Below are 27210 nucleotides of genomic sequence, written 5' to 3' on the forward strand. Positions count from 1 at the left end.
GTAATCAATATGTTTTACTAACGGATTACAAGGCAACATGCACCCAGAAACTATACATAGGAAATACGCTTCTAATGGTTGCAACTTGTTTCTTAATCCTAATAAAATATCTTTGCTTTCTGTTAGCGTATAAAACCCGTTTATGCACAGTATTGGCAGAAGTTGGAGTGACTTTTGCAAGCCAATTAACATGCCATACTCCCAATATTCGAAATGAATCATCACCAGCTGCCCAGTAGGTGGTTTATGCGGAAGAAATGGACCAACAATAGCTTGATTTATTAGCAACAGCCAAAGCTTTAGAACTGCTTTTTGTTCAATATTTTAAATACTAGCACCGAAACCATTCTTCCTATTTTTCCTCGATTCTTAGACAAATTTATGCATTCATCGCAGCTTTGAGCTGATTATCAAATTACATATCAGTGGAATGACTTCTATATATCTAATTCTGTTATAAAATTTGTGCCGTGTTATTCCATCCACAAATGAACCGTATGACTGGTGGCCTGGGAACACGTGCACAGTCCCAATTAGTTAACCAGATCTATGCTTAAATAATCCGCGCCATAATTTTCGTTTGTAATTCGTCAAGAGCTCTGGCGCTTGGCGAAATCATGGTGTGCAGAATGCACATTGTTTTGTTCCGGATCTTTATGCTATGTCTCACGTTTGGATTTGTCACTCCTGATACAGTATGAGTTTTCGCATATTTATCTTTTAACATTGTATAGAAATCGCTTGACGACAGAATCTTTGCTCTTAAAACTGCCCCCAGGGATAATGATCTCATCATTGTTAATATGGAATTTTTTGAGGAGTGCGTCCTTTCTTCTCCGCGAAATTACTCCTTTGTTCTTCTGGTTGGAACAAAGGGGGAATCTTGCGACCATTGCAAGTATGACGCTCTTTAAGTTCACCTGCTTAGACCTGCCATTGCCGCTCTTTCTAACGTCGCTAGACAATGGAATAGGCTACACCCGAATTCATCGGAAATATTTTTTGGTTTTGTAGACTTTGTGTACAACCTAGAACTGGTTCGTTTAGTAAGACCTTTATTAATGTCGAGTTTCATAGCTACAAGTGAAAACCGCTCCTTTTGTTTTGTTCTTCGGACGCCATGCTAGTATAGGCGATTGCGACAGAACAAGCCACCCACAAATTGTGGCCACCCCTGCCCTAATAGCCGCTTGGATTTCTAAAATCTCCGACATAAATGTTGGTGCAAGCATTGAGCATTACCATCCACCCTTTTTCTTACAGGTTGAAGCCGCTGTTTCAAGGGATTTTTCAATCCTTTTACCTATTGCTTGCGTTCTTCTATTTTGTGCAGTCTTAAAGAAATTTACTTGGCTGAGAAATACTAAGTTTATTGCTTCGCTTTGTTTGGTAGGTTTTATAGGTTATGTTCCTATCCACTCCCTTCCTACTCCCGTTTATGTGCTGTTTATTTTAAATCTCACCGTTTAGACATTTATCTGCAGCATGTGCTCCGGATTAATGTGGGTTGTTATTAACTCGATGCCTTTTGTGGCTCTTCAAGATGGGAAGGTAATCCGATTTTACTCTATTCCTCTGTATTTCTCTAGGTAGTTTATTTTTATCCTGAAAATCGTGCCCAGTTTGGTTGCGAGTGCCTACTAATTGTCCTCTTTTGTATCCTTTGTGCTGAATCCAGCCTCCCAGTTAAGTAAAATGTCACTCATTTTTACAATTGCGACTTGTTTTTCTTAACTGCTACTGTTGGTCAGATGCTATGATCAGTGGTGGGCTTATCTTTCTCACAACCAAGTGCTCGAAATTCCGAAAAAATACCTTTATGTACAGCAGTGAGTTGAAACCCTACTTTTTCATATCTACCCTTCTATTTCGTTAATAAGTGCTATGCTTTCTCTCTAACCTTTATCCTCCAGTCCGGGTGCTGGTCGGTGTTGGCGTGGCAGTACTTGGTTTCAATCAGATGGCCGAATACTACACCCTTAAGGCAGGGTACTTACCCTTCCAGTAAGTTATTCGTATCCTCCAAACATTTAAGGCTTCCCGGTTGCTCTCGTATTTATGCCATTTGTGCATCTGAATCATATGGAAAAGTCAACTCAGACAGGCATAACTAGGCTGTACTGCTGACCTTCAATTTGTGGCACTTAACTCTTATAGTTTATTTTTCTCCACTGCTGTTGCACGTAGGTGTTATTTTTGGTTTGTGTGGTCACAGCGGTCTCTGATCGCTCTTGCAGTCCCGTGTCACTCAGTGTGGCATTGCCACACGAAACAGTGAAATTCGTTTCTCCCCATTCCATTGTACCTTTAACTGGCGTACTTCTTTCCTTTCAGCTTCTCATTCCTCTGAACTTGCAACGCCTTCAGATGACCTTCAGTTCATTTTTTCATGCATAAATTGTGTACTTTAAAAAATTCATATATTTTAAAAAACCCGCGCCTTTTTTTCTAAAGTGTAGTGGCGTTGCGTTTTGCAAAATGGCTCCAAGCCATATTCTCCTTCGGACTGCATTTGGAGCGTGTAACTGCTGGTCAAAATTGATGACGTTGCTTTCCTACGCTATCAAGACTGCTGGGAAGCTCACAGTCTCGAGTGTATTCTTCTTAGTGCAGTAGTTGCTGAGCTTCCCTTGGATTGTTACAAATAAGGGATTTCACTAGTAATCTGGTGGATGTCGAATCCCTCCCCTCTGTGATAGTGGCTGTAGCTTTGCAGCCTTCCTGCCAGCAAGGACATAGGCAGTTCCAGCTGATCCAAGGGTGCGAGTGGGAGGCGTTTTTTGCCGACAATTTTCTGGACTTCCCGACTTCTAAGCCACCAGGCCTCGAGGAGGCCACGATGCCTCAGCGGTGAGGGGGGCCATCCACGTCTCAATGAGCAAGGCGACTGCCGTGTATAAATGTGGTGGTGAGAGTGATGGGAATGTGCGCTTGAAGTGAGTGCTCCTTTCATGAAATTGGATTGGGGTGAAATCCTCGCCGTGGTGACACAGGCGGGGACCAATGGACCGCGTGGATTCGCGACTTATCGATCGCAGTGTCACTAGGTCGCCAGTCTGAGCCACACACACACACAGACTCACTCGGATTGTGTCAGGGCAGTGGCAGCTACAAAATGAACGCTTTCCGACTACTAATGGCATTGACAACTGTGGTAAGGCCAGTTTTCTTCCTTTGTTTGGCAATTAATTATTAAATTATTCTACAGTTAATGGATTTAAAGTGCTTTCAGAATCAGATTAAAGCAGTTCAGATTGATGATGGTTGCCATGGTGGAAGGCAAATTGAAGCAAATGATTAGGCGAAAGTGGCTGGACCATTTGATGCATTTTGAGCCGGATTTACTTAAATACGGACTGTAGAGAAGATAGGAGAGCCTAACCTTTAAGAATTAGTATGGTAATGCCTCAGTTTTTCCTGAGGCCTAAAGAGAATAGCATACCAGGGCAGAATATAATATTGACGACGTAGAGAAGGTCTGCAGAGAGGGCTGGAGACCGTATCCCCCACTGGAAGTAGAACGACCAAGCCTTAAGTTCCCGCGAAACCAAAACTTGAGTAGAAAGGTCCATGTCTTGCGCACTATTTCGTTCATTTTACACAGTCATGTCAGCATAAAAAGGTTAAAATTACCTAACAATGCTGGCATAAATTTACTTGACAGGCTTTCGTCATCCTAATGGTGTCGGGATACGCCTTCTGTTCAATACGCAAGGAGCCATTTTGGAGCGATCACCGGAAATCGGTAAGTCCCTTAATGCCCTCAATCGACAGAACTGGCTAGCTCTTGGCCTTTAAGAGAGGCAGACGCAGTCAATCCTTTAGTGAAGTGATCATCATTTCACTTCTGTGTATCCTTTTGGAGGACATTATCTATCATGCATTGTGTCCACCATGGCTTCTTAATTGTGCATTTGTGTTGTTGATATATGGATCTGGCAAGAAAGCGAAGGCGCTTCCTTAGCTTTAGTAGATGCCTTCATTAGCGGAACGCTAATCGGCCTCGTCCAATACTGCCCGTTGAAAAGTAGAAGTGAGCCTTTCAGTCCGTTTAAACTTTATGGTTTTTTTTGCTCTGGAATAGGCAATTCAAATTAGGACCACACTTTTTCGTGTGTACGTGGCGGTGTGATTCCCCCGTGTGAACTGGTCAAAAAAAATGCTTTCGTTTTCAGTTTGTACCGAATTGTTCAGTTGGTGGATTAGTTGCGTTTGACATAGTAAAACACGTATAACTTGTTCTTGAGCTGAGGACAATTGTGTTTTCTAGTACTCCAGTAGCGGTAGAGCCGGTCACAAAGCCAGTGATGGGTAGCGTCATAAAACACCCGGGTCATGGTGGTGAACTTTTCTTGGAGACTCCGGTTCCAAACGATTCATTAAGAGCCTGGCAAATTAATTTGATGGTTATCGATTTATATTGGCAAAGTTTTTAAAAAATTTTGTGTCCTTTTTTTTGCAGGGGATTAGGTGACTTTTACACATAACAAAATGTTTTTAGGGCCTGCCAACACCGGCATTATGCTCGCCTAGGGTTGAGGCGGTCTCATGAATGTGTTGTTGAGCTCACAAACGTCATGTATAAACAAGGTTCTGCATGCATTGCTAGGGCTACTTTGTTAAATCATGGCATAGAATTGCACTATTATTTGACTGACCTAGTAATGTATTTCAGAATCTGTACTGCGTTGGCTAATACTTGGAGGGAATTGCATGTTGATACTGATTGCGGTGGTCAAAGGAAAAATTGGGTATCATTCACTTGAGTAAGTTACTTTTGGATAAGACTTTTTCAAATGTTAAACGTAAATATTACATTTCTTCTTTTACAGCTTCGTTTTCAGGAAATGGAACTGACTTTTTCAATTACCTTCTTGTGTACCCATTAAAAGTACATCCATTTTCATACAAATTAGACCGCAACTTGCCTTTATTTTGATAAATGTTAGGGCTATAATTAATCGTGGTGTGACTGACGATTATAATGAACTGTTGCGTGCAATATAAACAAAGATCGAATCATTTTCCAAATAGGGAATATGCATCGATAATGAGAGTACCTCAGTCAAAGTAGGAGATGGGTTCAATCACTAAAGTAAAAAAACAAATTTTTGGGCTCATTCTTGCTAGACAGCAGCTATAAATGGTGCTTTACAAGAATCCCACGATTACATCACTACCAGAAAAATACTTTGTTAACCTGTCGATAAGCTCTTAAATTAAGCAGACATTTGCAAAAAGTAGGTTTTAAAAAATAATGTTTTTTTTGTGATTAGGTGCCGAAATTACTTATCCTGTGGCCCGAATTGCTCATTTCATTAATATAGTTGGAAGGCCTCATAGCACATTTTGTTTCAAAAAACAGCTCTGACAAATAAAAGTATATCTCTAACAAAATTTACTTAAAAAATGGTTTGATTTTTTTTACAATCAGAAATTATGCAGGGTCTTGTTTATATGTTTCGATTAAAAAATACAGGTTATGCCAGGTGTACGCGCCAGTTCATGATTCTGGTGATGCGGTGTGGCCTTTATTTCGTTCCCCTACTTTTGTCCCTACTCTTACTAAATGCAATTACTGACGCCGCTCAGAAGAAATGCCAAGGTGAGGTAAATTTTGCCCTTCAAGCTCTGGCTTTTAGTGTGTATCGAAGTGATGAATAAGTTGCAGGAAGCCGTCGATGCAAATAAGGGTTCCGATGTTGTTAAAACTATTGATGACACCTGCTCCACCTTCACCGGAAAACAGAGGAAGATTGTACGGTTGTTTATTTTTACTAGATTTATAGTGTTCGAATGTCGGTGCCCTTCCAAATTCACCAACGCGAGTCGTAAATGAGGTTGCTCGTCAATTATCAATTTCAGTTCCTGCTGAAAAAATATGCCAGAATCTGGCTAAAAATGATCCACAGATATGTGAAATTATGCATCGTATGCTGTTTGTACAATTTAATTCTCTTTCTAGAATTTGTGCCCAGTCATGATGCTGATTTCAAGAAAATGAGTGTCAAAGAACTGAAGCAGACACTTGCATTTATCGGTGTCGAGTGCACCGGTTGCATGGATAAGAGTGATTTCATTGAAATGGCGGAAAAGAACAGGGACAAAATACCGCGCTCTGATTTGTAAAATTGTATAGGGACCTTCACTACCAACTTAGTACACCCTATTAGGTATGACTTTGTACGATCTTTTTGAATGCCATTATCCTTTTTCTGGACGCATTAATGTTTCATGCAGGGGTCTCGCGTCACAACTAGTCCTTCCTTCATTATACATAGGTTCCGGTTCGATTATTTATCTGCCACGCGGTGTGTATTTTATGTGCCACTGAATAAAGCGAGCAGTTTGTATCCGAATATGTTCGTTATTGTGAATCATGCTTGGCTTGCGGCATTAGGCACACACAGAGGAACCTCATCCGGCGTACCGGTTAGGTGCTGCGCGCGGACTGGCTTATCTGCCGCACATGTTGTTGTTCATGGCAGAACATTTTCAAGCTGATTTAGCTGTGTGTGATGGCGTTCCATTGATCGGAGGTAAAGGGCATCACGTCATTCAGCGAAGAGACTGAATAACTAGTACTGGGGCGAGTTTTCCAAGATATATTATCGGGGAAAGGGCAGGGTTGTACATTTTAGGTAGTATGAGCCATGGCCGAGAGCCGAGCGGCAAGTATACCAATTACGTTGTGTGCCGAAGGGTACACGCGAATGGTGTATGTTTGTGTTTCGTCACGAAAACCAAATGTGTTTCTTGAAGCATGCGAACTACAATGAATGTTTTTTTGACTTCGTTGGGTGGGCTGGCCTATGGGCCGTGTCAGTATCCGTCAAACCCTACTGTATTTTGAATGTGTATACTCTGGATAAGTATTGTGCCCTAATTTTATCTTCAGGAAAGTCTCAAGGAGCTACACATAGTAAGAATTGTCAGACAGGAAATAAAAGACTGAAATTGGGTTCATATGATTATTTTCGGATCCCATAATAAGGTCATTTATATTGCTAATGTTGGTGTCTAAACGTCGTTTTTAGCCTAACTACTAGATTTTTGTATGCCAGTTTCTGGAAGCTACAGAAATAGAGAACTGAATTAGACGAAAACCATTTTATGGTATGCTTTATCTCCTTCTCTTTCTTAATATTCTGCACGAATGAAAATTTGATTAATATGGCAGTGCAAGATAACTTGCTTTCTTGACGAAAATGTATTACCTTTTAGCACTGGATTTCAGTGGTCTCAATTGGTTTGTTTATGTTCATTGAGAATAAAAGGTATTGCTCCGATTTCAAGGATCTTCGCTTTCTTCATTTTTTATTGGCTAGTATACAGTTTGGGCTTTTAAAAAATTGTGCTGGCATAGTTTTATACAACTTTTAGCCGTATTTTATATAGTCAGGCAAGAAGCATGAGGTAGTTTGGGACTCCGTTAGTTAAGTAGCCACGTACTTCAAGAAATCGGTACACTTTTGGAAGAAGTGCAGCCTGTCGTCCTCTGGTACTTTTTCGCCTTTACAGATGGGGGGATTTTGCGTGGTGGATCGGAGGTCGCTTTCATCTCTCTAAATGCTTACTGTTTTCTAATTCATAGGGCTTGTACAATGAGTGGTGTGGCTTGTCGTTGGTCAAACTGCAGTCAGATTTTACCGGACATACCTCAGCTTGAGGTCCACCTCATTTCTGCACACATTCCCAAGACCACAAGTAATGGTTACATCCGCGGCTCCGACTATTCCTGTGGTTGGCCAAATTGTGTGTATCCCATTAGTTCCTGCTGTTCCGTCCGCTTAGCTACCTTCATTCGTCATGTCAAGTTTCATGCCTTCGTTGAATACCTCATTCAACGCAATCGTCCTTTACTCCCTGCACCCATATCCTGTATAAAAAAGTGCAATTCTTATTCTGAGCATCTACCTTTTGATTATGAATGTGCCTGTGGTTTCTCGACAGACTCATTTCTTGTACTCTTTGATCATCTCCGTACCTGCAAGCAGGAAAATTGCGCTAAAATGGAGGATTTTAAGGCTTTTGTTTGTCCTAAATGTCTGAAAACCTTTGAAACCATTGATGAGGTTCTAGCTCAAGCCGTAAATGATCCGAGAAAGAGCAACAATATCGCCTTTCGTACAGGTTTCTTTTGTTCGTGGATCGGCTGTATGAGTAGCACCAAAGGATTTGCATCACTGAAAGAACTTTTAGAACATGCAGAAGATCATCTGACTTCCTCGCCGATGTGCCTCTGGATGGGTTGCCCTGTAAGAAAAAACTTTAGTCGACCTCACCTCTTCCTGCATGCCTACTCTAATGTTTGTCGTAATAGCGCCTTGGAAGCTATTAAGGAACGACCTGAAATAGTAATGAAGTGTCTTTCAAAGAGGGATGATATGGCCGTACCATGTGGCTGTCACAAGGCGAGGTCAAATTGGTTCCTTGAGCATCTCCAGTCCACCGATTATGACGGCCTTCATTGCAGGTGGAGCGAGTGTCGGCTCAAGTAAGTTTTTTAAACGGTTAGTGTGTTGTGGAAAATTTATTTTACTGTTCTCTTAAAATAGATATGAAAATCCAAACGAATTCTGTGAACATGTGTTGGGGCACGTAGGAGCAAAGGAAGAACAAAGCATGTGCCTGTGGTATGATGAGCTCCGTTGCGGTGTCAGCAGGCTCTGTGCCGTCGAAATCGCTAAAGGCGTTCGTGCTCATGTTCGGGAGTTACACACGGTTCCGCGCTTTCTCTGCCCCTTTTGTCTTCTTGCAACGTACACCAGGAAGTGTGATCTCCTTTCCCACATCTGTAAGTGCTAGCCTTTTTTTACTGTGAAAGGAAGTTTGGTGAAGTAAATTTATTTTTTCTTAAATGTTATCAGTCATTCAGATAGCTATTATCTCTTTTGCTCCATTTATCCTTAACGCATTTGAACTAGCGATGCGCTGCGTAACAAAACGCAAATCTACAGTGGGATACAAACGGAATTTGAAAGAAATCAAACTACCCTTGGAACCTGTCCCTCTTCTTCCCAAGCCAGACCAGTCTTCTTCCCAGCAGGGTGAATATTCGGTTAAGCCATTCTAAAATTATCCCAGTTATTTACTCCCATTATGCTTATATTACCACGACATTCTTAATTACAGGTAGCTCCTGGCCAAAGGGTGAGAACACCTGCCGTCAAATGTGACAGTCTTTCACTTTTAAATGTCCCATTTCTAAGAAATAAACGTTTGCTGTAAAACGTTACTTCTTTGGTTAGCTTGCTACATTGTGATCGTTTATGGAATGACTCATTTAAGGTCGGTGCATTTAGAGCATTAATTGAAAACACCTTCGCCTGAATATCAGTAAAGAGCTATAAACACGAATTGTACGGCTGGACCTGAGTCCTAGGAACGCTAAATCATTCTCCCCGGAATTCATTAGCTATTCGTGATCACATCCCGGTGAAACCTTTCAGACGTCTGCACCGGACATTGACGAGATAATCGGTGGTTCGGACGAGGAGAACGTGGAATTATTCGGACCGTTAGGACAACCATCATCTTCTCAAGCCACCGAAAGTGTCACATTGCCACAACTCATTAAGCGCTTTTACAAGGTATGCCTTCTGGTAACCTATCTTCTGGCCGTCTTCTGGGTACGATGGCGATTTGCGCTTGTGCGATTTGTAGATCTGGCAGAATGAAAAAATCGCACCGGAGCTAATGCCGGCGCAGATAGACGCTGTGGCCTTGATTAGCAGGGAGGTGACCAACTTTGAGACGCAAGCTAAGAGCTTACCCAAAGGTGATATCAGAGCCCAACTCATACGGATGCAGGTAATCTCCGGTCCCATTGCTTACGTATACCAACTGACACTATCCTTTACTCCACATCGGCCTTGTTCTTTGTTCAGGCAGAGCGTCTTCGATACCTTCTCACGGACTATCTTCGGACACGCATCAGAAAGGTGGAAATGCATGCTTTGGGATGATTGTCGACCCTAATTTAAATATTTACTAATTTTCGGCATTATTTCAGATTGAGCAATTTCCACACTACGTGATTAGCGAGGAGCGCTCCAGACCACAGACCGAGGATCCGCATCTCACTCCTGCGGAATTCACCTTCACTAAAACGTAAGACGGCGTTAATTTCTTATCCGTAAAAACCTCTTTGGGGCTACAAGACTATTGCTATGCACAAAACTGTCTTCCTCTAAACAGATTCGACGACTTGACGATTGAAAACCTGCGCTTCACAGTGTTAGATCATCTTCCTCACAATATGAGCAAAGTTGACCAAGACGCCATTGGTATGTGGCCCAGTAGCTAGGCTTGTTTTGTTTTGCAGAAAGTTCGTACACTTTGCTGCTCTTCCAGCCTTCCGACCGAATCTAGACGCCTACGTTTTTTGTCAAGTACATTCACGGATTGAAGTAACAAACACCGACCCCTCCGGTGCATCGTAAGTTTCGCTTTTTCCACGAAAATGAGTCAGTAGAACCTCTTCAAAGCTGTATAAACTGTGCTTTTTGCAGATCTGAAGTGCTCACCCTAATGCCAGGAGAGATACATCTTCTTCCATACCGAGCTGTTCAGAAACACACCAAAAGTGGAAGTGTAACCCTCATCTAGAACCTTGTTATACAGATTGATTCATAATCATGTAATGCTTTTTTGATAAAAATGCATGGTCTATTCGGAGGGAAAAAATCATGAATTACTGCTAATTCTTTCGCATCTGCCTAAGATTTGAGTTAGAGTAGATCGAGGAAAGGAAACTCGGGGTTACCGCGCATCCTGAAAGAGCCAAAAGAAGTGTCATGAGTTTAATTTTAGCGCTAAGGTTGGAGAAAGTGGTAGAAACCTACGGGTCTGCACGAATTTGACGCTGGTAAATGCCAAGGGTGCCGATTTCCCTCATCTCGTCACATGTGAGTTCAAAATCGAAAACCTACATACGAGAAAAAAGACGTTACAAGGGTGGAAGGTGCTCTGGTCAGCCCTACATTAAAGACCAATTTCAAGCTTGACGCCCAGTACTCACCTGAAAATCCTCTTTTACTCTCTCCGGTGTTCGAGTTTTGGGTACAACACAAATTCCGCGTTGGATTCCGTGACGAATAGCGACTTGAGCCGGCGTCTTGCCATATTTCTTGCCTATCTCCACTAACAAGGGTTCGTCGATTAGGCGATGTGGTCTATCGCCTCTTCAAAAATGCAAAAGAACTCGTCACTTTTTATAGATAATGCAGCTCTCAACTACCCCTATTACCCCCTTCTTACACTTCACGATATGGCGAGCCAAGTGGAGCGAAGCCGGTGGAAAGAATCCCCCTAGAACTGGCAAAGTCTATCAGTTTCTGGTTGGGAAAGTGCGGATTGCTTTCAATTTGTAGCATAACCGGCTTGATGCTAGCACAATCGAGGATACGTTGCACTTGCGATTCGTTAAAGTTTGACAAGCCTATGTGAAGAACCAAGCCCTCTCTCACCAGGTTTTCCATCGCCTGAACCGCGTTTCACAAGAATAAAATCCACGTACCTTCCATGTCGCCTCAAGTTCAACATCATCAAAAATTGTCTTTCCGTTTTCATCTGTGGGAACCAATACATCACTCGGCTAAAACGGTTGACTGAATTAAAATATCACCATCATACTTTGTAGGCTACTGGCCAGTGAACAAGATAGAGGTCCAAATAGGATAGTTTTAGTTGCTCCAAACTTTTAAGGCAAGCGGCCTTAACCATGTCAGGTCTATGAGACGTATTCCAAAGCTTTGAATAATCTAAAGGCTTTAACCCACCTTAGATGTTACAAACAAATCCTCTCTCTCAATCTTCTTATTATCAAACCATGCTTTTAAGGCATTTCCAATGGCCTCTTCGTTCTGGTACAAATGAGCGCAGTCAATGTGCCGATAGCCAGCCTCTAATGCCGCATTAAGGGCGGGAACCACATCTTCGGCCGATAGCTAATTGGGGACAACTTTGTCGATTCAAGAAAACCAAAAAACCTTATAGGTCCCAAAACCGATGCAGGGTATCTTGAAGTCTAACACCTTAAGCATTGGAACCGGCATATTGGGGATGCAATTGGGCAGAGAGAAGGCCAGTAAGGGCGAAGGCTAAGATTTTACCTTTGTACAACCCTGATAATCATTAGATTTGGCGGCAAAATTGTACACGTTATAAACATCAGCTTACCATAAACTGCATTAAAACTAAAATAGTAAGCCGTAATTTATTACCGAATTTCAAGTAATGTAAGCAACTAATCCCTATGAATAAATGGCAAAAAAACAGTCTAGTTCGATATAAATTGGTCTGATGCTCAGATCTTAAATTGTTTTTACAATACTTGATTATTTGTTATTTGTTTACAGCTTTTATTACAGCAACGAGTCACATAAGAACTAAGGCAACTCATTTTGTAAGTAAGGTCATGTTGATGAGCCACATTTGGAAGTGATACAAGTAAAACGCAATAAGTTTTAAGACCTTGGACTACCGAGTAGTTGGTCGATTTCAAAAAGTTTTAGCACCAATTTATTGCAATTAGGAAGGTTTCGAAACAGCATTATCACTTTGAGATAGTGTTAAACGATGGTAAATTCGTCTACTCAATTATCAAAATACCACTATTGCACAGTCCTCTGTCACATATAATCTCGTGTAGCTCTAAATAACTTTTTAGGAAATTTAGGAAGTGCTAAACGAAGCATGGTTTACTTTAAAGAAGTCTTTTTCGATGATGGACAATTTTTGGCATAAGCGAACGAGTAACGTTCTGAAAAGGATCTTTCAAAGTAACTGGAAACAACCCATCGGTTTAATGAACGCTTCAGCAATGACCTCTAATTGCTTACTGAGATTGTTAAATGTCAAGTCTGTCATGAACTCCATGCTCCTATTGAATAGTCTGGCGTACCTCCCTGCCAAGTTCCAACTGTTTTTTTAAGTAAGTGTTTGTAGCTGGTACTTTCTGAAACGACTTCCGTGTTATGCACATCATATCACTAAGGTATTTTATGCAAGTTAATTGCTATAAGTGAACTGACGCATTCTATACAATCCTTCTACATGATACTCCCTGGCGAAACTATTACATGCGTCAGAAAATTGGGTAGTCAAGCCTAAATTGTATTGAAAATTGAAGTAGCTACTCATAGAATTAAAAGTGAATGTACAGTCCAGAAATTTTTGAAACCTCTAGATGAAACGCAGACTTAGTGGTAGCATAGTTTATTTTTATGCCAAATGGGAACTAATATGCATTCACAAACTTGTGATAATTTAGCGGCACTCTTCACCAACTTTTTAGGTGCCCTACGTGACAAGTTAATTCACAAAGCGTTCTTTTTTTGCGATCGTTTTATAATTCACGGGATGTGCATTTTTAATTAGTGGTTGAACCTGGCCGAATGATCACTGCTTTATTTCTTCTCCATAAACCTCATTCTTATGTTTTCCATTAAATTCCTGGCAAAACTGTCCATTTTCCCATTTTTAATTGTGACCATAGCTTTAGGTAAGGAAAGAATTCTCATCTTCTGTTACACGTTCTACGTGGTCATTGTAGCCCCTCGACACCTTCCTGAAGATGAAAGGCGACGGAATACTCGGGCGGAATATGTATTATCAATCCACAAAAGGGCCTGAGGCTACAGGCAAGTGGCCCGTTACCAAAACCCAGAGTTACGCAAGCACGTTTTACCGACATAAATAGTGGGGTGCTGGTAAGAAAACAACCAGAGCCTTCAAAAGTGCTTATTCACAAAGGACGTTGTATTTTGCATAGATTAAATACTGATGGGTTGTTTTGTTAGGAAAAAAAGTAGGCATCGCGGAAGAATTTCGACACTTTTTTCGACACTTGGAAACCAGCAAAATCATTTTGAACAAACAAAATTGTATATGTAATTCCTTGCTAAATTCCATAAAGCTTAAAACCACGCCATTACTTTCAAAGACACTTTTTCTCCATTATTTGGTATTTAATTTCTTGATCACATATTCTGAATGGATCATCCACCGAGGGGGAAGTCAAAACGGGCATTTTAAAGCTCAACCCTTGCGTGAAAGGTTTATGCGAGGGAGGGTGAGGGCGGGAGGCTCAGGACGCACGCAAGACCTTCAATGGAGAATTCACTTCTCCACGCCTATTTTATGCACCAACTTTAAGGCAGCAAATCACACATGTAATAACCGTCACACATTTTATTCATTCTAGAGCAAAAAAAGTTGCCCAAACTAGAGCAGCCTCCATTAAGCGGAGTATTTAACCATTTCTCACCCCACGATGAGGAACGTTTATGGATGGAGATATGGTTTTCTCCGGCACTCAAATCTACTGTAACACACTAATAGTTTTTTAACACTACATTTGATCCTGCCGGTAGCCTCAGCTCTTTTGAACGTCAGTAACATATCTTCTACCATACTACTATGGCTTCTTACGAGTATAGGTAAGACTCAAAGCACAACACTTCCATGACAGGGATTGGAAAAAAGTTCAGCTCATAAAGCACAGTATTTGTATAAAGCTTTTGTTCATTAACATTAAGAAACTACCCTATAAACGCAAAATCAAGTAACCTTTGGGCCAACACCCCTTTTTTCCAAAGGCAGACCAGGTTTAGTTTTTGCGTCTGAACCTAGCAGACACGTTTGAGGGAAAAATGTGAGGGGGGAGTAGGGAGAGTCCTTCCCGAGCAATTGAGTTATCCGCCAGGAGAGACCGTCTAAGTGAGTTAGAATAATCCACTCATATTTACCCAAGGGTCTCACCGCTCGCTTACAAAAGCTCTATTCATGGATGTAAATCAGAGCGACTCACTGAGTCGGCACAGCATAACAAACCGCTGTCACGTGATGCATTATTTGCGATGGCCGGGACAACACTCCCATTCACTAGGACAGGCAACGAGGCCTTTTTCAGCTACTTGATGGCTGCAATGGAATCGGCGTTTCGCTCTTCCACCTCCGCCTCCATATCCTCGCAACGGGTAGACGAGTTGAACGAGGACATGCTTTAGGGGTGGCGATGGCTAAAGGGGCACCGCTATCACAGTTAAGCATGTTCAGGGTACGTTTCCCCTCATCGAGGGCCGATGGCGTCCCATCCGTCTCAAGGGTCGTGTTTACTCACCGCCTCTCGCCCAAGAGGTACATTCACACAGGCACGTAGTACAATGGTATTCAAAATAATTTTAGCAGACTGAGCTTACCATCCAATTTGTGTGACAGTTGCAGTCCCCGTTAACAGACTGGTGAGTACAAGAAGTCTACAACCAGAAATTTTGACACTAAACATCGTTTTTGATTTTTGTTTGCATAATTGTATGGAATTTCATGGTACGCAGGCGGTTCCAAAGCCACTGATCTAAAACTCAAAGCGGTGCAAGAAGCGGAGCATCTCAGGCAACAAAAAGTACGAATGAATAAATCAGTAATGAAGTCAAATCCCAAGTGTTTAATATAACATTATTTGCAGTGGTCACGCCTAGATAACCTCCTTTATTAATTGTATCCTCTTGTAGAAAGTGGCAAAAGAAAAGCACTAGCAAATCCGGACTGCCTGTCACAGTTTTTTTGACGTCTACCATAATTGCGATGGCCTGGTGATGAGACTACTGACACGCTGAGAGGGTGAATGTGGCCCACTGCAGGTGGACGTCAAGATTTGCAGGAATACAAGGCGTATATTTTTTGCGCTTTTTAAAAATTGTGTCCCACTAAATCATCCGGTAGTGAGATGTCTACTGCGTCCGTAACCTCTATTTCTTAAGTAAATTAAGTAGATTCGCTCAAGATAATAAAATGTCTAGTGATACACTTTGAAGTGGTGAAAGGTGGGAAGAAAAGCAGCCAGGGTGTATGAAATTGCCCCACGAAATGGACATCATGGCTCTGAAAGGCTGTAACATCCACAAAATAAGTTCTCTATTGAACCCGACTCGTCCTGGCCGCCTAAAAAGAATCGTAAACATAATGGAATTCGGAGAAAACATTCTCAGCAATTCCTTTGTGGACTGGTAAATAGATTCGGGTAGTTGAGCTACCCCGGGGATGTTATTTTAAGAGGGGTGATTATTCCGAGCTCCGTGGCAGAGGTGGAGGAATCTTGGATGATGAAGTGCATAAAAAATTGCCCCACTTTTGTGTCCCTTTAAGACAACCATCTTCACGAAAATGGAAGCCGCAAGAGAGCTAAGAAAGGAAATCTTGAAAGCAGGGGCTCAGTCGATCATCCATTTCCGCATTCTTGACCGTCTACATGAGGGCAATATTGGGCCACGTTAATGGAAACAACGTTAGCTTTTGGTAAAAGAGCCGGGTACGGTATTCTTTCTTACCTGTTATTCTATTTTTTTTCTTTGAATTGGCGTTGGAAATACACCTACATAACAAATGACGCGGTGTGAAGTACTGCACCACCGGGACCACACTCCTCATCTAAGACAAGATTTCGATACAATGGGTTAACACATCTGTAATTGATAGCAAGCATTAACTGACCCAGTAGGCCAGACTTTTGCGAATGCTCCATACTGAGGCTTCCAAATCAAAAGAGTCAAAAGGGGAATGATTCGTTAACAAAAATCTCTTCATTGCAACAAGTAATAACTTCTTTGATGCCATCTTTGAGAAAAGAACAGTAAAACCGAATACTAAATAACGCGGACTTTCTAGCTGATGAATAAGATGGAGACAAGATTAGAAGGCATATAAAGACGATCGTTTGTTTAACTCTGGGCTTTTTGACCTGAATACTCAAGTCACCATTGATTGTGCTTGCCTCATAGTCCTTTTGTATGTCAGTAGTATATCGTCTGCCAGACTGCTGTTTTTCACGACGTTTGGAAAGACTCGGAGGTTTCAGCCGTGGCAGCGGTAAACACTCTATCCAGAAGGACAAATACTTTGATTTCCATTACTGCCGAAAGAGAGGTATCTTACTGCGGATGACATAATCTATGACGAATGCTAAAAGAAGGGTTGAAAACGACGTTCGTCTTCAACAACTCTCCCAGTCACGTCTTCTTTGGGAATGCGAAAGCTGACCAAAACGACACCAGCCGTGACCATAAACCACCTGGAAAAGTTCGTTACGGAGCTGTTTATAGCACAATACCTCCTCCACTTCTACTTAATGGATAGAATTTGGATAGATATAACTAGAAAGAACTGGAGCGAGAACGCGAAATTTTATCCCTGCAAGACTATCTTAAACCAGTCCTTTATTAAAATGACCCTGCTTTGCGACCAGTCGTCTTTCAACAAGCGATGGGCATGCCAGATGGCAAGAACATTTCCCGCTCCCTTGATGCAGTCCCTAAAAAGGACGACACCACAGATCCAGTGACGTTGGGGTGGAATATCTTCTGAGTTTGGCTCAAACTCTATGACTGACACGGCTGATAAGTAGGTGTCTATTTTTGAAGCACCGACTGTGTTTTGATGGCCGAGGCGGGAATTTAAAATAAGGGGAGCGTCACTGACGAAGCTTAAATAAATAGAGGGGCTATGTAATGCTCTGACTGTTTAACTCTGAACCTGATGAGGCGGACACTTAAGTCTTTACGGCTGCTCCCCCTACATGGCGGCACGACATCCAGGCCATGCCAATAGCCTCTCAGCCGGACTACTATGACTATTTACAGCTTTGTGGAAGACTGCGACACCTACAATAAAAGTAAAGGGATGGACAAGTCTTCACATATTATTCATGCTGTTCTATTCGCACTGTGAGACTTTTAAATATACGCTCCGCAGAGTGACTTAAAACTAATTCCCGTGTTTAGACAGAAGCGCATTCACTACGAAAATTAGACGTAATGGATCTCCTGGACAACTCTACTGGAAGTGTAGAACTAGTGCGATGGCGTGAATCAGTGTCGTCTTTAAACAAGACCTCCGGATTTTTTGATTCGGCAAACAAATTGCAGGCACATACATGTTACACCCAAATAAAATTTACGTACACCCCCTTCTCTACTAACACTCGTAGCTGTTCAGTGTCTTAGTTGGGTCCGCATGACTGGACAAAAAAACTTAGTTGTTACTTCTGTTGACAATTTCAAAACTGGTGATTAAAAATTTAATGACCTTTTCCGATTTCCATAATACTTTTGCTCACACACACGCACACCTCTGAAAAGGCAAATAAGGGCGACGTGACATTTACGTGGATGAGATTCACGAACTGCCCCGCCGTCAACAGCGGATCGGATTTAATGAATTCTGTTTGTCTCGCATTAATTTGGACCCTTTTGACCTTTTGCATTTCAGTGTTTATGTGCAATTAAATGTTTCCGTAATTCTTCTTAAATATCAGGGAAAAGTGAGGATGCTAGCTACTAGTCAAAAAAAATTAACACAATGGAAGCATCCTAAGTTATTTTAATTGAGTGTATAAAAACATTGCTTTTTATGATGAAATTTTGTGCTATCGCAACGCCTCAAGTCTTTTCTGAAGTCGACTGAAGATATAATACTTGGTCCGAACGAGTACTGCTGGGGTACAGAAGGGCTGGCGTGGCTACAGGTATGACCCAGAGACCCTGTCTCCCAGCGTTACAAAAATGAAGGGTTAAGCATAGCCTGGCACCCCACCCACCCCGGGGCTCGCCATGGCCAAAATCTTGCGCCGATCACCACAACGTAGTGCTGTGAGGAAAACATTTACCAATTACCTGCACCAGCCATTAAATTTGCCTGCAACTAAGAAATAATTTAACTACAACGCCAACGATCCCTCTTGGCAATGCCACTTGAGAACAGTATTGGGTAAAAATGTTACCATTATCTCGCATTTCTATCGGTAGTCATAGGAACACGGACCTAAAAGCAGTCATTTAATAGAGGACGTAGTTTGAAATAGTTGTGTAGGAATGAGGTTTCACGTCTCTTCATCCTTGCTACTTTAGTCTCACTTAATTGCTGCCCATCCATATCTATCTGGGTTATATCCAGCTAGTAGAGAGGTGAAGGAGGTATCTCGTGTTCACTTTATGGACATCTTCCTACAGGTACCGTAGACATCTCACAACTAAATTTTGCGGAGGGTTTTCGGTCACGGCTAGTGTCGCTCGCCTTAGTTATTAAGAGCGCTGCTGCAGAACATGGGACTGGGGTAGGTGCCAAAGGTAGAGGTCATTCTCAGCCCTTCTTTTAAGGGTTGTCACCGTTTAACCCATTTGCAGTGTATGCCCTTCTTCGGTCACGTTAAGTTATAACACACAATTGTAGCAAAGAGTAGCAGCATTTTAGGATCGGGTCCGCCTTCTGCTCCCATTAACGTAGCGCCTTGAGTCTTTCCTGAACTTGGAAGTAGTCATAATACCAGGAAGAAAAAGTATTGTAAGCGTAGGAAAGAGCTGGAGGACTACTACATGAACAAGAGGGCGCACTATATTAAACTAACTCACTCACCCAGCGTGATGAACGTTTTCCAGGACAGCGCACCTGCCCGCCGAGTTTCCAACATGGTCTGTCCAAGGGACTACCTCACCCGACAAAAGCAGGACACCGTCTTGCATATAGGGGATACTGTGGCGTCAACTTGGCAAACGACAAAATCAGCAGATCACTGAAGCAGCGTCTATTGTTCTGCAAACGGCACCTTCCGCAGCACACCATACGCTGGAACGTGGCACACTACGAGTGATAAGATCAGTACATTGGATTGGATAAACCCGAGTAACTAAGTGCCCAAGCTTGTAAGTACAAATGTAAAACCGAAATTCCGTTTTGTGTCGAATTTCGCAAGCATTTAAACATCTTCATAGGATGGCATATGGGAACGGTGGTTTTAGGGCTAAACTCTCCCATCATCTTTCCTCATTAGAATACAGTCCAGCCAATCGTGTCAATTTTTTATTATTCAAAGAGCCTCCTCCAACAGCTTAAGGCTTAAAAATACAGACATGCGCTTAAGGACCGGCTAGCAGGAGGGATTAAGGAATTATAACTTGTGTCGTGTAAATGAACAGATAGGGTGGCCGCTTTCTGTGGCGCCCATAAGTTGGAGGTGGGAGATACGACATCACTGCTGATAACTCCGAGAAAAGTTGGACCACTCACCAAAAACAACTATCAAACAATTTTTTTTCGTGGAATCAAGTAAGCTTTATCAATATCTTTTGATAACCGGAAGAATATTCGGTTACGACAAATTTATCGACATTGATGGTTTGGACATTTTCATCTCCCATTCTATTAATCAGTATGCTGTGCCATCCAATATTTTACTCATAATGGCAATATTCAGAGCAGAATATAAAATGGAATTAGACCATAGTAATGACAGTCAGGAGACTGACAGAGCACGCTACTTCAATGCCGTCAAGCGAAGCAGTACAATGTGGGGAAAAAGAATACAATTTCAGAAATCCAGACTTCAAAGACAATAACTGCAGTTTTTGCACACAATGGTGGTCAAAAAACAACACATTATTCAAAATACCAGAATCTAAATGCAAAAGATATTATCTCGCGTAAAAAGTAATTCTTGATATCGACAATTAAAATTGCTAAGTTATTTGGCTACTTTTGTAATTTTTTGGCAATTTGGTCTTCTCCTCATAGAAAACAATATTTTGAAATATCAGTTTCGGCCTCCTCCTAGAGGTGGGGGCGTGAAGGCGCTCTTGGAAAGGGCATTAATTTTGCACGCACTGCCGAAAGAAGGGGACTTCTTGCCATGGCCATGAAGGCTGCATTCTGGTGTCCAAAGTTACTCTTTTGCGTTTGTATTATTTTAAGTTTTGATTCCGATACAAACAAGTATTGCACCTTTGACAGTTTCTTCCATTGCAAGAACATTTCATGCGAATTGATACCAAGTTGTGTCAAGAAGGAGCCTTTAAATTTCGCAGGCACATCGTCGTCACTAGTAATTACCACTGCATAAGGATGTTCTCTCTTCTCAAAAAGTATCCTAAGATTTTGGTTACTAGGGTACTGGAGGCTAGGCCATTGTACTTAGGCTCCATGGCACGGCCTTTAAGCCGTGCCGGTGGTCCCTTAGACCTTCTCGACTCAGAGCACAACATTGGTAGCAGTAAAAGCGAACTCGATCCTGAAGGACAATCACGGTGATTTCCATTTCCATTACTAAATGCTAAACTTTAGAGTGGTAAATTAAAGATATCGCTTGCGAATGGAAGAATCTGTGACGACCCTTAACCGATGGACTGAAAAAGACGTCCTGTGTCCTGCAGGAATGCTATTTAGCATATGAAGCGACACTGGTCGTGGCCGTAAACCACCCGGAAGCGTTTGCTACAACGCTGTCTACGGTGCCAGTGTTAAAATGTCAATCAAGCAAACACAAAAGAACTACCACATAAGCTAACTTCTAGTTGGATGAAACGCAGATAGATATGGCTGGGTAGCACTAAAGTGAAAACAAAACGGCAAGGAAGAAAAGACACGAAATATTAGCCCCAGCAAACTGTTTCAAACCCAGCCCTTTATGAAATTACTCGGTGTTTTGTCTAGTGCCTTTATAACTAGTGATGAACATACGTGATGGAGCGTGCATTCCCTCGGCTTCCAATGCAGTTCTCAAAAGGGACCACATTCCAGATACAGTGGAGTTGCTAAGAGGAATCTGTGCCCTTGTAGTCAGGTATTTTTACAGTTGCAGTCAATTATTGTGGCGGTTATTTCGTGGATGACATTCTCACAGCACCGACTACGTTGTGATGGCCGACGTGGAAGGCTGACCAAGGGGACCGCTGAGGACGACGCTTAGATGGAGAAAGGGGCAAAATAATTCTTCGTTTCCTTGTCGTTCTTGTCACGTGGACCCCTTAGGCTCCGCCTTTATACTTCCGCCTGGCGGCATAGCTTCCGGGCCATGCCAGTAGCCTCTCAGCCCTTCTATACATCGGCAAAACGCATTCTGTCCTAGCACTATGTGTTCTCCCAACTTCAGGAAAGACTGAGGCCCTACAGTGTGCAGCCTGAGTCTAAATCCTAGTAGTTTAGCTAAACAACATGCTGTTAGGGAGGAAACTGCCTTCTTCTAATTCGTCCTTTTAAATCTACTAATTATTGCATATTTGCTCAAAGGTTTCTTTAAGAAAAGAGGTATTTATTTGAAGATATTCTACTCCTGTTCCCATAGAATTTAGAACGGCTAATGATAGAGTTGGGTAACTACTTTTACTGATCTCTTTTAGGTAAAGTCTGCTCAAATTTTGTAGGACTGCCTGAACTATCAAAACACTGCAATTCTGCCTTCTAGGGACCCAACTTTCACATCGTATGCTGGTGCCTATCTGACCAAAAAATTATAAACTAAAGCAAGAAGAGGCATTTGAGTACTCGCGGAATACGCGAAGGTGCATTTGCTAGACACCCAAATCAACATGTCTGAATGAAACAGTGCGCGACTGTCAATGTGCAAAAAGTGAGATGCGAATGGCTGATATTTACATGTAATTACCGTAATTATGTTGTATTAGTCACAATTCTATTTATAACCCTTTTCATTGGTCAGTTAGCATGTATTCTACTTCACTCCACCAGATTGAGAACCAATCAGAAGGCGGGGAATTCTAACACCTACTACTAGCTTGGTCGTGCTCCACAAACTCGCGATGACGCAGCTACCGGTTGGGAAGTATTGGTGCTTCGCAGAAAATGCCTACCTTGTTGAAGATACTTACCTACTGGCACCAACTGATGACATCACTACGGAGAGACTGAGGTACACTCTTCAATACGGACTACTTATTCTACCCCCTATTTCCTCTCTCCTTGCGATCTGCAATTCAGTTGCAATTTTGCGTGACTGCATTCGTGACTATTGCTTAAATGGGCCCTACCTTGTTGCCTACTGCCTTCTTAAACTGATGGCTGCTGCTCTTCTGTGGATCATGGCGTTTCCTCGTTTCATGCAGATCTCTTCAACCACCGATGCTGGTAGAAGGGTGTCAGCGAAAATACCCACTCTTATAATGACCCAGCAGGCCTTTCGCTTAGCTGCCACATGGCTGTTCTTCTTCCTTCTTGTGTGCCAGATCTTCGCTGTAGCTAGGCTTACCCGATCCATTACTTCAAAGTGTACAATTGCCCCGCAGTTCAATGCCATTCACACCAATCTCAGATCCTGCAAGTGCATTACTTCAGTGTTCCAAGTGTTGACTGACAAGACATGTCAGTTATTCTGTACGGAGCAACCAACACCTGCCACTCAGTCAGAAGAACGGAGCTTTCGCAGGACCTACGGTCACTCTATCCTCTGCATAATGTGCATTGTCGTGTTTTCAACCCTGTTAACCGCACCACAAATAGGGAATTTCAGGATCGAGAATGGAGGAGATTCTCTTGAATGGTGTGTTACCAATTCGCTTGGGTCGCCTGCTTATGAGTATATGCAGAGCTTTTTAGCATTTATGTCTCCGGCTGTGTGCTTTCTCGTCCTCCTCCTCACCATGTCATGTAGGCTTGTCAAAGTGGGCCAAAAACCTCATCACCATCTCCACTGTCTCTGCCATGTTCCTGCGGAGAACACAGAGAAGTCAGATGACAATAGCGGGCAAGTACTTATGTGGGAATGTAAATTCATCACATTCATTAGTCTTGTGGAGTTTGTGAGTTGGCTCCCAGTAAATGCCCAAACTAATCTGCATCGACTAGGTTGGATAAGGAATGATGGAAGGTGGATTAATGTCTGGATTTTGTGTGAAATTGCTCTGCTGACGGGCGATGTCTTGGTACAGATAATCCTCTTCGCTAAGATCTTATTCGAGTCTGCAATTTGCTGCCGAGGGAAGAGAGTAGATACAACTGACGCGCAAGCAGATACAACTGACTTACAAACTAGTCGACACTACACACCAGAAGATACGGAATATGCTGCCGATAGTCTTGTGCCCCTGTATTCCTCGCAAATAGACTCTCAACAATTGGCGAAAAGAAAGTCAATTCTTCATGTAAGGATGTCGCCGCCCCCTCTACCCTCTCCAGACTACACCTACGGGGCTCTCAAAATGTCAGGTCAGGAAGACATGGATTCAGCCTCGCTTAAACTCTCCTGTTTCCAACGTGAATACGCCAATAACACCACCCCTACTCCCACCAACACCACTACCAGTCCCACTACAAACGCGGATCTGCCTTTTTTCTGCGCCTTTCCAGATCACGAGGATTATCGTCAGTCTCAATTTACCACCACAGAAGAGTACTTTGATTCCCACGGCGTTTTGGTTTCTCGTCTATAAATGGCCATTTCTCCGTCTTTTTTGACGCGAAATAGAGTTCTTCTTACTTGCTTTTCTTTGTAATTCAACTCTGTCTTTGTACTTAAATGTGCTATGGTTTGTTCAAACTCGTTTCAGCCCAAACTGCTGGCCAGAGGTGAGGGGACCTTGGAGGAGAGTCGCTTTAGCTGGTCACGAGGAGCATTGAAGTAGTCTGATACTAAACAACGTACTTAGAATAGCAACACCATGATGAAATATTTTTTGTAGAGGCACACAATGTAGCAATAAAATCCAGAAAATACTGTCTACCCCCTTAATGTCTCGCTTCACAATCGTAAAAGGATGCAAATATACTCGGAAATGACGCATCCATTTGATGATACCTTAATAGGTGGTTCAGTTTCGCTAGCTGGACATCCGTTTCAACTCCTATCAGGCGGATAGGTTAAGATTTAGACAGCATTCTGAAGGGATCATTAAAAAAGGTAAAGGTCCTTAACAGTAACCAGAAAAGTTACAGGCTCCACCATAAAAGTGGTTTGAGTAAAGGATGAAATACAACATTAAACTGACAAAAGAAACATTTGAAGTCATAAATGAAAAATTTGCTTGACGCGAGCCTCCTATGTCATGTAAAGTTGAACAGTGCATTTCAAAGTTTAATATTCCGACTGCAGCAAAGCCTGGAAATTGCGTAACCTCTGATGATAAATTGGCCGCCTGGCGCCAGATAACTTGGGCATTTGTAATTCCCCTCGGTGCACGCATCTCACCGACAAAGTGAAAGCTCTGACTCTTGGGACCTCACACACAACCGGGCTCAATGAAGTCAAGATCAAATAAAATGCTGCCGTGGCCGGGTTTTTTATTCTTCAGTCGGTCATCACACTGCATTCAACCTGCTTGGTTGCGCCTGAGAGGCACGACATTCAGACTGAGCCTTTTTAGCGTGGCATTGCCAAAGGGGCATCAAAGCACAGCCCGAGTGGTGACACTGCATGCTTCCACTGTTTTGAAGACTTTTTTATTTCTAAAATTGTTTTGAGGTGCACACGCTTTGGACGTGTCCTAATTCAATCCCAAAAAACTCCGACCTTTCTTGTCAAAATACTTCCTCAGCTTCATATAACATTCAGAGGAGGTCGAAAATGAAAAGCTGTCCTGGAAAGCCGTACACACCTCCTGCTGTTTTAATTCTTTTATGGAGTCACGTAATATAGTAGAGTGAGTGTCAATCAAGCGGTTCACCCGGTTGCTAAAAGTTCACCGGAATTACTGCAGTGAAGAGGCCTGAGAACTGCCAATCTATTGGCACCATAGCTGACATACTGAGGTGAAGTTGACTCTCCTTAAAAGTCACTCAACACTGCACCGTGTTTAGGTTTACAAGCGCAAGTAATTTTACAAGAAACTTCACCAACGAATGTCCTTTTCCACCCGTACTATCACTATTGCCCAACGGTTCGATGGTGGGACTATCCCACGACATGTTTCGCAGTCATTAGCATTTGACACTTAGTCCTCCTTGCAGTACCCCCATGGTAGTGCTCCTTTTTATACCTGTACCATCAAAAGTTCCATTTTGGTTTGGAGTGGACGCTTTCCCTTGGTACTACTTAAATTCGTGCTTGTGTAAAAGAACAACTGTACCTATACATGTTGTGTGAAAGGATGCACTAGTTGTTTACACCCTTAACATCCCTTGCCTTTGTTCTATACGTCACCGAGAGTAGGAGTCAAAGTCACTCAGACAGGCTTTTATTCGCATCCTTTGGTGATGTTACTGAGTCATACCTAGCCCATTATCTTGAGGTGGATTTTGTACAATTGTTCTTTTTAAGCTCATGACACGAAAGGTATTAGAAATAGGATGATCATCCCTGCCTCCTAGCGGACGCCTGCGTGACGCTCCACTTTTTGGGTTAAATGAAAGCTCTTTTTAACGCGGACTTCCTAATACCTTTGTAAGCACTTTAGTGACTGTGATGCAAAGTAGACTCAATTTAAAAGGTTGAAGGATTGAAATAAAAACACGGTGCACGATCCCCTCCAGATGGGAGTTGGCACATTGTCATAACACCGATAAATGGGACTTGATGACTAAGGCCGCGATTACCTGAAGAAGGCTATTGACTCATGCATACCTGGTTTGCTGCTTGCTTTATTCAGGTACGGTAAGGGCTGCCCCCTCAAAATTGTGGGCCACTGCAGCGGCCATCACTTCATTTATTTTGGGCGTCGGCTACACATACTATCCAGCTAATCATAACATGGGGTAGATTGACTCCTCTTAAAAACATCTAATTGCAAATTTCTAGAAGGAGTATTTCTGCACCAACGATAAACGACTTTATGGCTCAGTATTCAGTTAATTTCTAAATAAGCGTCTCTAAAGTTGTTAAACTTTTGTTCTTTTGCCGAGTAAAGTTTTGCCAGAAAAGCTAAATCAGGTAAAAAATAATTTACAAACGATGCTGTGTATATTTTACCAGTTAATGCCATTTAGGTAGTCGCGAAATCTGCGGACTTGTTGTGCAAACAATAACCTACCCTAGTGTGATTGAAACGACCCACTTAGCGTTTTCTATTCCTTACAACCTTCACACTGGCAAGTAAAACAATATTTTTGCAAATTCATCCTCGAATTTCTTAATATTTGCCTAAAAGATGTCTGAATAAAATTCTAGCCGACAGAAATTTAAGAAAGGTGAAATCGTCTCCCGTTTAGACACTATCAACTTAATAGGTCTTGACAGCTTTATAGCCAAATCCAAATAGTTAACTGTAGCGTCCCGAGACTCCCCGAGGACGAAAGAGGACGCAATACTTGGGCAGAATATATATTCACCTCGGAGAAGGTGTCTGGGCTATTGGCATGGCCCGAAAGGCCAGCCCACCCAACGAGGTACAAGGGGGCTAATTCAAAGTACCAAAGTGACGCCTCACCGATGCCGAGGGATAAACCACTATCGTATTACATAACAGCTTGTAATGATGGGCCAAAAAGTCGCTA

The 27210-nt window shown here is 42.3% G+C and overlaps 6 protein-coding genes across 6 annotated transcripts; 4 read left to right on the top strand and 2 right to left on the bottom strand. All coding sequences in view use genetic code 11, as the record gives it.

The window, feature by feature from the left end:
- Positions 1-617: 617 nt before the first annotated feature.
- Positions 618-2350, top strand: EGR_04999 (Magnesium transporter protein; the record flags this gene model as incomplete). Its single annotated transcript, XM_024494248.1, has 10 exons — positions 618-695; positions 735-898; positions 929-1037; positions 1078-1218; positions 1264-1389; positions 1471-1551; positions 1590-1656; positions 1752-1829; positions 1914-2004; positions 2335-2350. 10 exons carry the CDS (start codon positions 618-620, stop codon positions 2348-2350), a joined length of 951 nt encoding a protein of 316 aa, XP_024351342.1.
- A 524-nt stretch (positions 2351-2874) lies between these two features.
- On the top strand, positions 2875-6129 carry EGR_05000 (MANF/CDNF-like protein; the record flags this gene model as incomplete). Its single annotated transcript, XM_024494249.1, has 8 exons — positions 2875-2908; positions 2994-3154; positions 3665-3745; positions 3785-3851; positions 5480-5605; positions 5643-5758; positions 5790-5931; positions 5966-6129. 8 exons carry the CDS (start codon positions 2875-2877, stop codon positions 6127-6129), a joined length of 891 nt encoding a protein of 296 aa, XP_024351343.1.
- A 1475-nt stretch (positions 6130-7604) lies between these two features.
- On the top strand, positions 7605-10611 carry EGR_05001 (DNA replication complex GINS protein SLD5; the record flags this gene model as incomplete). Its single annotated transcript, XM_024494250.1, has 10 exons — positions 7605-8497; positions 8559-8797; positions 8871-9061; positions 9453-9593; positions 9667-9813; positions 9891-9944; positions 10016-10113; positions 10201-10289; positions 10357-10441; positions 10515-10611. 10 exons carry the CDS (start codon positions 7605-7607, stop codon positions 10609-10611), a joined length of 2034 nt encoding a protein of 677 aa, XP_024351344.1.
- A 122-nt stretch (positions 10612-10733) lies between these two features.
- EGR_05002 (Aldo-keto reductase family 1 member C1) lies at positions 10734-12047 on the bottom strand (the record flags this gene model as incomplete). The annotated part of the gene is made up of 8 exons (XM_024494251.1): positions 10734-10776; positions 10848-10930; positions 11024-11186; positions 11263-11486; positions 11522-11599; positions 11638-11754; positions 11784-11951; positions 11994-12047. The coding sequence occupies 8 exons, from the start codon at positions 12045-12047 to the stop codon at positions 10734-10736; spliced, it is 930 nt and encodes a 309-aa protein (XP_024351345.1).
- Positions 12048-15395: 3348 nt separating this feature from the next.
- On the bottom strand, positions 15396-16913 carry EGR_05003 (hypothetical protein; the record flags this gene model as incomplete). Its single annotated transcript, XM_024494252.1, has 4 exons — positions 15396-15511; positions 16335-16434; positions 16531-16671; positions 16902-16913. 4 exons carry the CDS (start codon positions 16911-16913, stop codon positions 15396-15398), a joined length of 369 nt encoding a protein of 122 aa, XP_024351346.1.
- A 5676-nt stretch (positions 16914-22589) lies between these two features.
- Positions 22590-24215, top strand: EGR_05004 (hypothetical protein; the record flags this gene model as incomplete). Its single annotated transcript, XM_024494253.1, has 1 exon — positions 22590-24215. One exon carries the CDS (start codon positions 22590-22592, stop codon positions 24213-24215), a length of 1626 nt encoding a protein of 541 aa, XP_024351347.1.
- Positions 24216-27210: the final 2995 nt, after the last annotated feature.

This window comes from Echinococcus granulosus, assembly GCF_000524195.1.
Source record: "Echinococcus granulosus chromosome Unknown EG_S00034, whole genome shotgun sequence".
NCBI classification, from domain to species: Eukaryota; Metazoa; Platyhelminthes; class Cestoda; order Cyclophyllidea; family Taeniidae; genus Echinococcus; species Echinococcus granulosus.